The following is a 14,185-nucleotide window of genomic DNA, read 5'->3' on the forward strand; positions in this document are numbered from 1 at the left end:
CGTAGCTGCATTACTACAACTCATCATTATTGTCTCTGGACTATCCCCGGATGTTGGTATTGGCTATTATTGGTTATTATACCTAGCATTTAAGTGCTTCTCCTCTACTTAGGGAAGCATACAAAGAGCTTTCATATTGTATAGAGTTGTGTAAAATAGAGGAATGATCAAGTCATCCTTGTGATTTAGACACTGCATGACATGGATAAGACAACAGGAATGTTACAAACAGTGGATACGTACACAATGCGAACAGTTGTTGATTGTTGTACTGTATGAGTGCAGTGTTTATAATGAGATGTTGATGTTCTCTATGGTGAACTGATGCATTTTGTTGAAATTTGATTTATAATGGGGTATCTATGGATAGACTACTTGGTTAATTGTTATGTGAATACCATATAATATGGTGAGTTGCCAAATGAGAAAGTACAGCATCTAAATCAAAGGGGTGAATGAAGATTAAACTATACAGTATATACTATGGTTTCAATTGTTTGTTTGTTTTTAGCTGAATGACAGAGAAAAACAGGAAACACTTTGTATTCTAAATATTCTTGGTCACAAGGTTACAGAGTTCCAATGCCTTTCTCTTGGTCTTATTGGGTGTAGCTCTAAACCTTCAGCTAATAAGTACCAACAACACACTAAAATGCCCATATATAAAATATATTTCTATGTGCACATTAGTAGTTTAAGTAAAATAATTATTAAGACAATCAATCCCATCACCTAACGCATGAATGTGCATGCAAAATCCATAATTGCGAACTCCCCCATTTAAAATGCCTTTATTTGTGAAATTATTTATCTCATTTAGTAAACATAATGTGCAATTTTAACACTTATTTTTTCTTAAACTCTCCATCTATGAAGAGAACAAGCTGTGTGGGAGTAGTTGAAACATACTGAATAGGGAGATATTATATGAACCCTTCATTTTATAACTCCTGTGCAGATTGCGTGTGTGTTGTAATGTTTTGTGTCACAGGTTTGCATTGGAATGTAAGAACTACAGTGTACAGTACTATGCAATGATATTTCCAATTATTTTCATAATCTGCATCTCTAAAAATCCTTTGCCTGCTGTTTCATGACTAACAAGACTGATAATAACATTGACAGTGATAACATAAGATAAAGATATATAATTTTTGAACAGTAAATGGAAGGCCACTTTATTATTTAACAGGAGACAAGATAAAATGTTAACACATTAGATATTTCCCAAGGGAATTAAACACTGCGCAGTTACAGCTAAAGGCAAATACCGTACTTCACAATCTCACCCAAAACATGTAAAACAGAATATTTAAACCTCTGAACCTCAGAGGGGCTTTGTCTGAGAAGACACTGATAATATGTAATGAATAATTGATTTGAAGGTGCCAGAAATGATTTTAGGATTCATTAAAAATACAATGTGTTATAAATTTTAAGGTATGTAAAGAAAAAAGTAATTTTAAGACTTTGGGCATAAATGATGAGGCTCTTGCACACAAGTACTTAGTCTTCAGCACAATGTGAGTCACTTACAAAAGTCTCCTAGCTATAAAACAGAAGAAACCCTGGAAGCAAAACAGCACCAGATTCACTAAAGAAACAAAGTCCATGATGTACAGTATATTCTATGATAGATCTGGTACTGTTGTTAGCAATCGCTGCTACCTCAATGTTGTAGCTGGGACACTTAAATATATAATCTCCAGTGGCGTGGAAGAAGAACGACTGGACTCCAGTACAGATCAGTGTAGTTCTGAACCTCTTCATGGCAATGACGATAGTTATGATTTATGGTATTCTGCCGTCTTGTGTGCTGCGCTTTGGTGATTTGTTACACTTGTAAAAAATCCAATCCTGGGCTGGGAATAAAACGTACCAAGACAATATGTTGCAATTTGCTTTTTGTTATTATGGTCAGGCCCGCCGATAACTTTCTCTGACCCAACTTCCGCAATCGGCTGGGCCCCCATCCACTGTAGTGCCCAGGACAGCTCTGCCCAATGGGGCAGCCCTGATTGTGGTTCTGAAGGGTACTGTATCTCAGTTCATGGACACATACTGTACTACTGTATCTCAGAATATGGAGGGATTTCACTTTTTTACCGCTTGGTTACTAGTATAAGCCAATTTATACATGTACTGTATGTAAACATACTGTATTCTTATACCCTAACAAGCTGTAAATATGTATTATCTGAACATGTTGTAAAACTGACACTTTCTTTATTGTGAGCTGTCATGGAGTCATGTGATGTTCAAACAATGAAATCATTTAATCCTTCATTTATCACTGTACCAGTGACAGCCAACTCCCATTTCAGTAAGAGCCCAGAGGCAGGAATTGCTATTTGTGAGGGCTCGAAGAGTTAATACCCCTGCTGATTAATAGTTGCTCGTGCTGGGAAGGGTATCTACAATAACTACATCACAGAATGAAGAGTCCTACTAAGGTTTGAAATATGAATCATGTTCACTTGTAGCCTGAAAACCAGGCTTTCACAAACTCGCGCACACATTGGCTTTAATTCAATGTATAAAGCAGTGTTTTCAAAAGGAGCTCCTTGTGCCTCCCTGAAGGGCTCCCTGCAATTTTCAGGTCAGTTGAAAATTGTACAAAATACAGATGAATTTACAATGCATCTGATCTCAGATGCACTATTAGGCCACGTCCATACTTTATACTTTCTTGCTCAGGCGCGCTGACGCTTAGCTGCGACAGCCGTCAGCGCTCATTTTTCGTGGCCTTGCCTCAGAGACAGCGAGTGTACTCGCGAGGCTGGTGGGAGGCAGGGCTGGAGGCGGGATTCCTGCAGTGGCTATGTCGCGTCATCGCGCATGCGCGGTGAGCACGGCAACGGCAAGTTCCTGCAGTGCTGCCCAGCCCGGGGACAGCGGCTGTGCTGCTGGGGGACACACATGTAGCTATGCTGCCCCTGGTACACGCAGTTCCTGCAGTGATGCCCAGCCCGGGGACAGCGGCTGTGCTGCTGGGGGACACACATGTAGCTATGCTGAGGGAGAGAGTAGGACTTTACATGATGAGGAGGAGGAGGTGGGCGAGCAGAGAGAGAGGATACCCCTTTTGAATTATTATCCCCGCTGGCGCCACACACTCAGTAGCCCGTTCACATATCCCTGCTCTCCTTTCATTGGTTGCTGAGGCGTCACGTTACCGGAGTCAGTGCGTGAATTATAAATTTCAGTGTCGGCTCTGTTCAAGCGCGCCTCAGCAAGCAACTGAAAGCATGCGCGAGCCCCTACTAAAGCCGCTTTAATTGCGGCTGTAGGAGCTCAGCGGGAAGCATCAGCAAGCGAGAGCAAGCGAGAGCAAGCAAGCAGTAAGCATGCCCTGGGCCTTAGAGAAGGGTTGTGGTTCCTTACAATGTATCTGATCTCAGACGCGCTATTAGAGAGGGTTGGGGTTCCTTAAAATGCATCTGATCTCAGACATGCTATTAGAGAGGGTTGGGGTTCCTTACAATGGATCTGATCTCAGACATGCTATTAGAGAGGGTTGGGGTTCGTTACAATGCATCTGGTCTCAGACATGCTATTAGAGAGGGTTGGGGTTCCTTACAATATATCTGATGTCAGATGCTATTAGAGAGGGTTGGGGTACTGCAGAGTTTCACCATAGAATTGTAGCCCCTGTAAGTAAGAGCGGGCTACTTATCCTTCTCCTACTGGAGTAAGCCCTGGTAAGGGCAGGCGCCAGTAGTAACCATGGGTTTTCCCCCCTTCAAGCCCTGCCTGGAGTGGTAGAGGAGGGGCCCCCTGACTCTGTGCAGGCCTAGACAGAGGGGAGGTCCTGCTGACATCATGAGGGGCAGGGTGACTCTATTTAGTGGGCTGTTCTGTGTGTGTGGGAGTCAGTTCTGAAAGCTGCCTGGTTGGAGCAGTGTGTCTGTTCTATGCAGTGAAAGAACCGTCAGCCTGAGAGAGCTGAGAGAGAGAGAGAGAGAGAGAGAGAGAGAGAGAGATGACCTTGTGAAGGCTGAGCGTTTAGCCTGTCAGTCTGTGGAGTTATGTCCTACGAGCTGAGGAGTGACGTGCTGGTCTGAAGTGGAGTAGGACCCAGCAGAGCTAATGAATGAACTGAGAGACCACGTGTAGAGTGAGAACGATGCTTGGAGGAGATACTCAGAGCCCCTCTGAGTAGAGCGGACCGAACTATAGAGGTGGACCAATGCCCCTCACCCTGTTCAGGGGGTGAGGGGAAAGTCATCTAGCCTCACCCAGAGGGCCTACCCTGGGGGGAGTGGAGGCAGGGGTATTGAGGCCCCATCCAGACCATCCTGCAGGGATACAGTCTGGAGGAGAAGGAGAGGAGACAAGGAGGGATTACATTTGGGAGCACTGCTTTATTGGAACTGCTGAAGTGCATGAACTGCTGTGTACTACCTCAAAGTGTTACAAGACAATAAAGACATTGCCGCTGTTTTACATAAGACTGTGTTTGAGTTCGGGAGCATTCACCCTGGGACCAGGGTTCTTTCTCTGTAAGGGTCCTACCCCATATCCCTGGGGCTTATAGAGAATGGAGGCGCTGCACCACTAAAGACTGAAGGCCATTATCCCAGAAGAATGTCCTGTTGTTCCCAATACCAACGCGGGAGACTCAGGCCCTCCTGTTCCACGCAGGTATGCACCACCAAGTACATGTAGCCAACCCTCTCTACATGGAAGGGAATATGTATCTAAAGGCGCCTAATGTATATAGATAAATGACATAAAGGACATAAAAACCAGGCCTGTTGGACGATCAGGAAATGGCTCCAATGGGTGTGCTTAAAATGAATGAAAAAGCACAAAACATAGCATAATACTGTATGGTAAAAGGACAAACAACATTTAGAACAAACAGCATATATAACAGATATGAATCAGCTGAGAGATCAGATAGGTGAAAATTTAAGATAAAAACATTTAATATAACATATCATTAAACACATATGAATGTAAAAAATATAAGTATGGACAATAAAATAATGGATAAGCACACTGCAGCACTGGTGGAATCAGATGAAATGCCCACTCACCAGATAGATGATACAGGCAAGCGGTGGATATATTTGAGAGTATCCCCTCTCTGTGATAGAAACTGCCAGCTGCTCCTGGGCGTCTCCGTGAATGGGAAGTGTGCACGCCAGCCGGCCTGGGGGCGAATGGTCTCCCTCGGCACACTGGAGTGAACGTGCAGCTATCTTTAGATCGGCAGCAGCAGATTCGTCTCGGGTGTTGCAAACAACCAGCCAGCTGACAGCCAGCAAACGCTGATTCGTCTCTGCTATCGTGGAGGGGGAATCACCAACCAAATGGTGCAGAAGTGCTTCCTTTACCACCCTACGCGTTTCAAAAGCTAACCGCTTTCTTCCTAATATACCCCTGAGGAAGAAAGTAGTTAGCTTTCGAAACGCGTAGGGTGGTAAAGGAAGCACTTCTGCACCATTTGGTTGGTGATTCCCCCTCCACGATAGCAGAGACGAATCAGCGTTTGCTGGCTGTCAGCTGGCTGGTTGTTTGCAACACCCGAGACGAATCTGCTGCTGCCGATCTAAAGATAGCTGCACGTTCACTCCAGTGTGCCGAGGGAGACCATTCGCCCCCAGGCCGGCTGGCGTGCACACTTCCCATTCACGGAGACACCCAGGAGCAGCTGGCAGTTTCTATCACAGAGAGGGGATACTCTCAAATATATCCACCGCTTGCCTGTATCATCTATCTGGTGAGTGGGCATTTCATCTGATTCCACCAGTGCTGCTGTGTGCTTATCCATTATTTTATTGTCCATACTTAGATTCTTTACATTCATATGTGTTTAATGATATATTATATTAAATGTTTTTAACTTAAATTTTCACCTATCTGATCTCTCAGCTGATTCATATCTGTTATACATGCTGTTTGTTCTAAATGTTGTTTGTCCTTTTACCATACAGTATTATGCTATGTTTTGTGCTTTTTCTTTCATTTTAAGCACACCCATTGGAGCCATTTCTTGATCGTCCAACAGGCCTGATTTTTATATCCTTTATGTCATTTATCTATATACATTAGGCGCCTTTAGATACATATTCCCTTCCATGTGTATGTTCTGATCAGGGGGTCAGTTTGTTGTATCCTAGGCAGCCCCTTATATGTGGTTAATACCCACACTTAAGGTGTCATATAATATTTTTCTCTGTTTGGTTAGCGCTACCTGTGTCTTTGTTTCTTCCAACCCTCACTACACCCTAGATATGCTATCTGTGTCTGGGGGGGGAACATGGGTTACAGAATTATTATACATCACTTTGTATCAATGTACTGTATCAAAATGCTTTGCTCCCATTTCTCTCCTCTTGTGGCAGTGTTTGTTTTGGGGAGTGGTTATACAGTACTGTACGGTACAGGCATAATATAAAAAGAGTATGAAAACAAGTAAAAGTAAAAGTACTGATTACAAAATACTGTAATACAGTACGTACAGTACTGTATAGAAATGTGATAATTTTATATTCGAAGAAGACGCGACGCTATATTTTTGTAATACTGTATACTGTAAATCCTCCATTTTACAAATACTGCGCGCGCACACACAGACATAATGCATTAGACATGCATTAGACTTATTAGACTTTTAAGACAAGAGCTCGCGAACGCCCACCTGTGTTTTTAGACGGTATTGCAGCATAGCAGACAGCGCTAAAAATCCGAGCGCTAACATACCGGAAAGCGCTACGGAAAAAAAGAAAATATACCGCATCTGTCCCGCGTATCCGGCCGCATTAGGATAAAGGCGGCCGCAGCTGTAGAAGGAGTTAGTAGAGGTGAGAGTCAGAGCAATATTCTAGTTAGATGGATCAACGTGTACATTAGACTGTGGCCATTTTCTTTTATTTTGAATGAAATAAATGTGTCAGTTTTGAGCTTGTTTTATCCTCTTCTCTTAAGAGACCTGCCCCAAATGTAAGATACAAGATGAATAAGCTGGTGCAAGTGCTTCATAATGCTGTAGACCAGGGGGGTCCAAATCCAATCGCTAAGGACTATCAACAGGTCAGGTTTTCAGGTTATCCGTGCTTCAGCACAGCAGGCTCAATCAGTGGCCCAGTTGAAGACTGTACCACCTGTGCTGAAGCAGGGATATCCTGAAAACTTGACCTGTTGGTTGACCTTGAGGATTGGATTTTGCCTCTACTCTGAGGCACACTGTGCTGAAGCAGGGAGCCAGTAATTGCACCACATGTGCTGCAGCAGCAATATAGTTAAAATCTGACCTCTTGGTGACCCTTGAAGACTGGATTTTGCCCCTACTTTCTGAGGCACCCTGTGCTGAAGCAGGGAGCCAGTGATTGAACCACAAGTGCCGAAGCAGCAATATCATTGCAACCTGACCTGTTAGTGGCCCTTAAAGTACGGCCACCCCTGCTGTCGACTCAGATTTCCACTTACATTCATTGTTGTTTTAGTATCATTTTTATTTACAAACTGCTTTTATTTTGCCTTTATCATTAATGATCACATAGTTCATCATACAAGAAATCTGCAGATTCGTAGTTTAAATATATATTTATATAGAATAATTTCATGTAAGAAAAGAAGCTCTGATCACTGCAGTTTTTGGAAGTGATGAAATTGATGATTTTGTACATCACTTCTCAGATAGTTATGAGGCTTTGACTGGCCACTAACACAATCAAACCTGGATTGAACATTTGGTCTGTTTATTTTTGTGCTCTCCCAATACACATCAGCCTTTTCCCACTTTGTAAATAGATGGTTTTAGATCCTGGTTGTTAAAAATGTTAGATTCTCTTAATCTATTATTTAAAAAGTAACAAGACATGATTGGGTTGAATTAGTAGCTTACTGGGCAGAGCACTTCCTTTGAGGCAAACGAACCTGGTTTGAATCAAACTCTCAAAGGTTACTCCCTTCTCAAATCGCTTTATCTCCGTGAGCCTCAGCCCCAAGTTTAGACCTAGATTGCTGATCAAAGCACACTAAACATTAAATGGTCAAAATGTGATGGCGAGAGATGGGCGAACCCAACCAAATCCTTTTCCCATATTTTTTTTGGAAGCAACCCGTGGACGGAGTTGTAGAATCCAATTAGCAGATTCAGCAATCCATTGGCGGATTCTTACGAATCCGTCAACGGGTTGATAAATCCGTGGATTGGATTCCACAAATCTGTCCACGGTTGCGGAATCCTCAGAGTGTATTGGTAATAATAATAATACAAAACCCACAAAACACGACTCTCTTTTTCGAGATTGACCTGCTGAAATTCGCGAGAGCAAAGGGACCGGCCGATCCGCTGCCGATCCAAATTCACCCCAACAATTCACCCATCTCTAGTGATGGCAAGATTCCTACATTTAAAAAAAATGATCTTAAGGAGCATACAGCATACACACAAACCTGAGAGGTTCTACAACCTAATGCATTTCATAAATTAGATTGTACACTTTTCAGGGAATAAATTCAGTGTGCCTGCAAAATTATATGTACTGTACTGCACATCACTATTGTAAACACTATACTGTATAAGAAAAATACATTACTTCTATTGAGATTATAAGTACCTTGAAAGTCAAGTAGCGGCTTAAGTTAATGACTGATGTAAATGAATCCCTGAAGGATTTGTTTAACGTTACACCAATTCATGATTTTAAGTTTAGTTTAATAGATACTGCATTACCTTTCCATGGAGTTTTATGTATATTATAGATGTCACATGATAAAATATTATATGGGAAATACTGCATTTTCCTAAGGACTAACTAAATATTATTAAATATTGAGCAGAGCATAGCACAGGTTCTGTGTTGTTACCTGTTGTTACCTGTTCAGAGTGATGCATAGTTTTACAAATAGACCACCACCTGATAAGTATACAGTACAGTTAATAGGGATGAGAGATGCTAACATTAAATATATCTACAGTACATGTCTCAACGGTATTTCCATACTTTAGAAAGTTTTTACAGAGAAATGAAAATAAAATCTCTGAAGTCATTTTAAATTCTATAATAGACTTAATATCCAGTATAATAAATTAACAAAATTCATCCACTACCAACATATATGGTGACTATTCTGTAGCACGATCCATTAAACACTAAGTAAGTCTATGCTCATAACTTCCACTCATAATATTGTAATAAATTAACCAAACAGTCTATATTCACTCTCATCTATGTAAGAATAAAACTTGCCAAATTAATATAAGGTTGTCTTTCTAAACCATACCTAAAAACTAATTTCCAACCAGATAATAGTATTGTTAATTGTCGCTACAGTATATTTGACTTCCAGAACTTCATGATGCATTCAAAAAGAAATCGACACGCTCTTTGGATCAGCCGGTTCCATAGCTACATTATCATAGCAACTCCTGAATAAGAAAAATAATGCTACATATCCCTTGTGAAACTGTACCCATGGCAATTTGGTTATACGGTAAAAGTAGGCGTACCATACCATTTACAAACAGGTAAAACTATAAGTGTAAAAGACTTTTACACTTGTCATTCAGATTATGTAGTTTATGACCTCAACTGCCCATACCGAATGCCCTACTGTATATCGGGGAAGCAACTCGTTAATGTAATTAAGTTAATGAAAGAATTGGGGAACACAACACAGCCATTAGTGGTGTCAGTTGGGACAGAAAAGCCCATGGGGAGTCCACAGTTACCTGTCACTTTTAATAAATGTTAGTGAATTGATATTTCAAATAATTGATTGTGTAAGTCCATTACCGAGTAAGAAGGGCGGGGGGGGGGGATCAACAGAGAGATGGTTAAAACAAAGAAAATGTTTCTAGATACATAAACTAGAAACACAATTTGCCCCACTTGTCATGCTTTTTGGTCTATCTAGGATAGTGCTTTTCAACAGGGATTCCTAGGAACTCTTGCGTTCCCTGCAATGTTCAGGTCATTTGAAAATTATACTAAATACATTAAAATTTACAATGCATATGATCTCAGACATGCTACTAGAGAGGGTTGGGGTACCTTACAATGTATCTGATCTCAGACACGCTATTAGAGTTAGGGTTCCTTACAATGCATCTGATCTCAGGCATGCTATTAGAGAGGGTTGGGGTTAGTTACAATGCAACTGATCTCAGATGCGCTATTAGAGAGGGGATGGGGTTCCTTACAATGCATCTGATCTCAGACGTGCTATTAGAGAGATTTGGTTTCATTATAATACATTTGATCTCAGATGCGCTATTAGAGAGGGGATGGGGTTCCTTACAAAGCATCTAATCTCAGACACGCTATTAGAGAGGGTTGGGGTTCCGCATAATCTCACGATATAATGATTGGGTTCCTTAACCAAAAAACATTTGAAACCACTGATTAAGGATGTAGTCAGAATATGATAGATTAGGAATTCTATGTATTTGATACTTTTAGGGTATCTGCGCTTGTTAGAAAGTTATACTCTGTTTCTAATGTATGTTCTTTTATATTATTTGATAGTGATGTGATATACACTAGCCATGTGGTCTAATATGGGTTTCATTATAAAATTTGATTAAAATAAATGTTATTAGGTAGTGGCCATGTTGTTCCACTATGGATTCAAATATTATTATTATTTTTTTTTGCTATATATTCCAGCCCTATAGACTCTTTATATACAGTTATGTATGAATGTCACAATGTAGTGACATCACAGATTCAAGGTTTTCCGGATGAGACTGGGATTATATACAGAATAACTTTTTTTTTTTTTTTTTAACTCTTTTGCCCCCCAGAAGTTTCTGTAGAGCAAGTGTTAGCCTGCTACAGCATGTTCTGTATGCAATTATGTCATGATGTACAGTAATGATAGCACTGGCACGAAAATGATTTTGATTCCATATTAATCACTTTGTATAAATACTTGTTTTTACTTTGTTCTCACTATGCTTGAGAATGGGCTTGGTGGGGTGTAGCCCAAAACACTGCAAATGTTTTCTGCATGTTCGTCATCAACAACATGTGGTGAAGAAAACAACAGTTATTGTGATTAAAGCAACAGCAGCATCATAAGGTGTGGCTACTCCTTTCCTTCTGGCCTCTAGAGCCAATTCATGAATTTTGATGAAATAATGGCAAACGTTCTTTTGAGCTTCTGCTACAGTACATTTTAGCTGTCCATCTGGAATGAAATGCACAGCTGTATGGTGAAACAAACTGCAATAAATTATTCAAACACTAACAGTTTTTCTTGCTCTTCTCTGAAGATGACTTTCTCGAGAACTAAATATGTTAATGTACACATTATAGGTTTACAATAAATGTACAGATAGGACCCAACATAAATCATATTGAATAATAATTGTCATGTGTTTTAAAAAACTGTGTAAAAACATAACAATCATTACCCAAAACTATTTGTTTTTTTAATTTCAGCTATAATAAACTCCTGGAATCATGCTGTCCCTTAACATTACTGCACATTGTTTTGTTTGTATCACATCACATTGCTCTCTCTTAAATTGTATCATGTTTTAATTATCTGCTTCAACACATTTCTGTGTTCGTGTTGATCATTAAAATAATAATCATGCCACAGAACAACATTATTTTGCAAGAAATATTTGTTTGCAATGCCAGAGTTAAGATAAAATACCCCTTCTCTTTTCTCTGCTATTTATACTTTATCCAATTTATAAACTTTCACAGTATATGCTTATATTGAAGCTTTCCTGTCTGTGCCCTACACACAATCCAACACAAGAGCAAGACTGACCTCTAGTGTTATAGGTGATGTAAAAATGTCTGTGTCAAAAAACTGATCAATTAATTCCTGCAGAAAAAAGGCTCAAAATGTTGTTTATATTTTCAAAACCAATATTAACTGCCATTTCATTCACAGTGATTAATACATTATCTTAATCTCCATAGTTTCTTATATCTGCTTTTATGACTAATGAGATGCAGGGCTTCAAGTTTAGTATTGTGACTATATGGTTGTCTTTCCAACTTAGTGAGTAAAGCCTTTCATTAGGACAAAAGCAAGGGAAAAAAATTATGTATAACATTATAGTTGATCAATAGATTTTCCCACTCTAACTCAGATTTATTTGTGAATTTTGTAATATAACAAAAACAAACATATGCCTCTTATGTCATCATAACAGCACTTCAATCTATAATAAAAGCATTTGGGTTGCTGGTTTGCATTCAAAATGACAGCACGCCACATATCTGATCCTATAAATTATGACAGTCCTAGGCTGCAGTGGCAATGACTGTATCAACTCAATCACAAATTGTATTTTGGGGAGTGGGATAGATGGGTTCAATGTTGGGGGTATTGGTCTATTTTTTTTTCCAGAGACAGAACAGAACAAATGTTACTGATTTTATTATTATCAGTCTTTTGTGTTGTGGATGAAAATCCTTTAATGATCAATGTTCAAGTAAAAATATGTTTTTATTTACATCTACAGCTGCTAATGATATTCTGCATATTACCGTTCCACATATTTAATGAAACATTGTGCTATGGCAATATATATATTGTAATCATCCACTGTTTACATTAAGGAGAAGTACAGTAGGTGTACATAATTCACATGATACTGATACTGTATAGTAAAGGGTTAGGAAAAAACGTACACTTTTTAATTTGTGCGACTGCAATAATGGAGAACATTTTTCTTTAGGAGTGAAACAGACCAAATATTGCACCTTCGTACGTTTCTGTTTTATACTACCTGACAATACAAGTGATATTGCCTGCCTGACCATAGCACAGGTATAATGCACCATGCATCCCTAACACACATATGAAAACTGTACAGTATGTACAGTGCATGTAGTATGCATATATCCCTATATCCTTCAGCAGGGTTTTAGAACACAAGTATATCTGCAGATTGAGAAGCAGACCGTACAGTAACATACATTATGTCCTTTGGTGCTTGATAAAACATGCCCAGTGTCAGTATCTGAACTTCAAATGATGGGCACACAACAGCAACTAAACCACACGTTAACTAACCCACTGCATTGGGAGGAAAGTGCATATGAATGCAACAAACTTTTTCCTATCGCTATGTTTTGGGAAATACCTTATCTCTACTTGTAATAGAAACATCTATATTAATTGATATCTGCGTGGTAATTGTAATATTACTTACAATTTGCAGCTGTTGATCCCTGATGCCATATAGTAGAAATCAGTAACATAAAAGCACAGAGCAGTTTTGTGTCAGAATCCATGTTTTTGCTCAAACTGCTGTCTGTGGTGAAGTGAATATCCTCGGTCTCTGAAGATTGCCCTTTCTGTGTTTGCTTTTCAGTGACTCGTCTACTGTAAGCAGTATCCAGGCATTGTCCAGGCTCAGCTGCAGAGACCACAACCCCTGCACAGATCTCTTTAAAGGAACAGATCCAACGCCAAGCGGGCTTAAGAGAAATGCAGCTGATAGACCGCGATGAAGAATCAGCACCGAGATGGTGGACAGCTCCTTATAGGCACGCTCTGCACTCCACCCACATCCCAGAGCAGGCAACACCCACTGAATGCCCAGGAGCTGCCAGGGAGGCTCCGGCGCTCACTTTGCAAGCGCTGATGGAGTGTGAGGGTGGATTGAAGAGCAGACTAAAAAGGAAACCTCATCAGCACTTGTCATGCTGGGGAAATAAGGCAATGCAGCCATGCTAGAAGCACACATCTAGCTCTGTGAGATATAGTTGAGGGGGGAGGAACAGTTTGCCTTATTACACAGATGAAATGTTGTGCCTTTACAAACACTTACAAGCCTGCATTTTATTTGTATGAAGTATTCAGAGGATAGAAGTTTCATTTTTGCCCAATAACTTGTAGTGCTCTTGTTTCACCATTTATGTATGTGTTTATTTATTTCTTCTGGATGAGCCATACAGATCATATACAGTATACAGAACATGTATCCAGCAACACGTATAAAGATACACATACTTCTATGACAATAATCTTCTGACCCATCACATTAGGTATTTTACTGTATGCGCTCAAAGTCTTACATCGTGATATATTCATTGTCTAATTACTGCTTTTTGAAGGTTGTTCTCAGAGGTTTTACAGAGCCTATGCAAATGTGTTGATTTGTGTATAAGGATAGGATCTGCTTCCCTTGCTTTTCTTTTTTTGTTGATATCATAAATAAATACAAAGCCAAAACGAATCTTATTTTATTTTTCTA

At 39.9% G+C, this 14,185-nt stretch overlaps 1 protein-coding gene across 1 annotated transcript in view; it reads right to left on the bottom strand.

Moving 5' to 3' along the window:
• Positions 1-13,614, bottom strand: part of CNTNAP5 (contactin associated protein family member 5) — a 401,478-nt gene extending 387,864 nt beyond the window's left edge. The window contains exon 1 of the mRNA XM_075609766.1: positions 13,139-13,614. Coding sequence (XP_075465881.1) covers positions 13,139-13,220 — 82 coding nt within the window. The 5' untranslated portion in view covers positions 13,221-13,614. The remainder of the gene's footprint in view (positions 1-13,138) is intronic.
• Between the last annotated feature and the right edge of the window lie 571 nt (positions 13,615-14,185).

The sequence above is a fragment of the Ascaphus truei genome, chromosome 7 (assembly GCF_040206685.1).
Source record: "Ascaphus truei isolate aAscTru1 chromosome 7, aAscTru1.hap1, whole genome shotgun sequence".
Taxonomy (NCBI): Eukaryota; Metazoa; Chordata; class Amphibia; order Anura; family Ascaphidae; genus Ascaphus; species Ascaphus truei.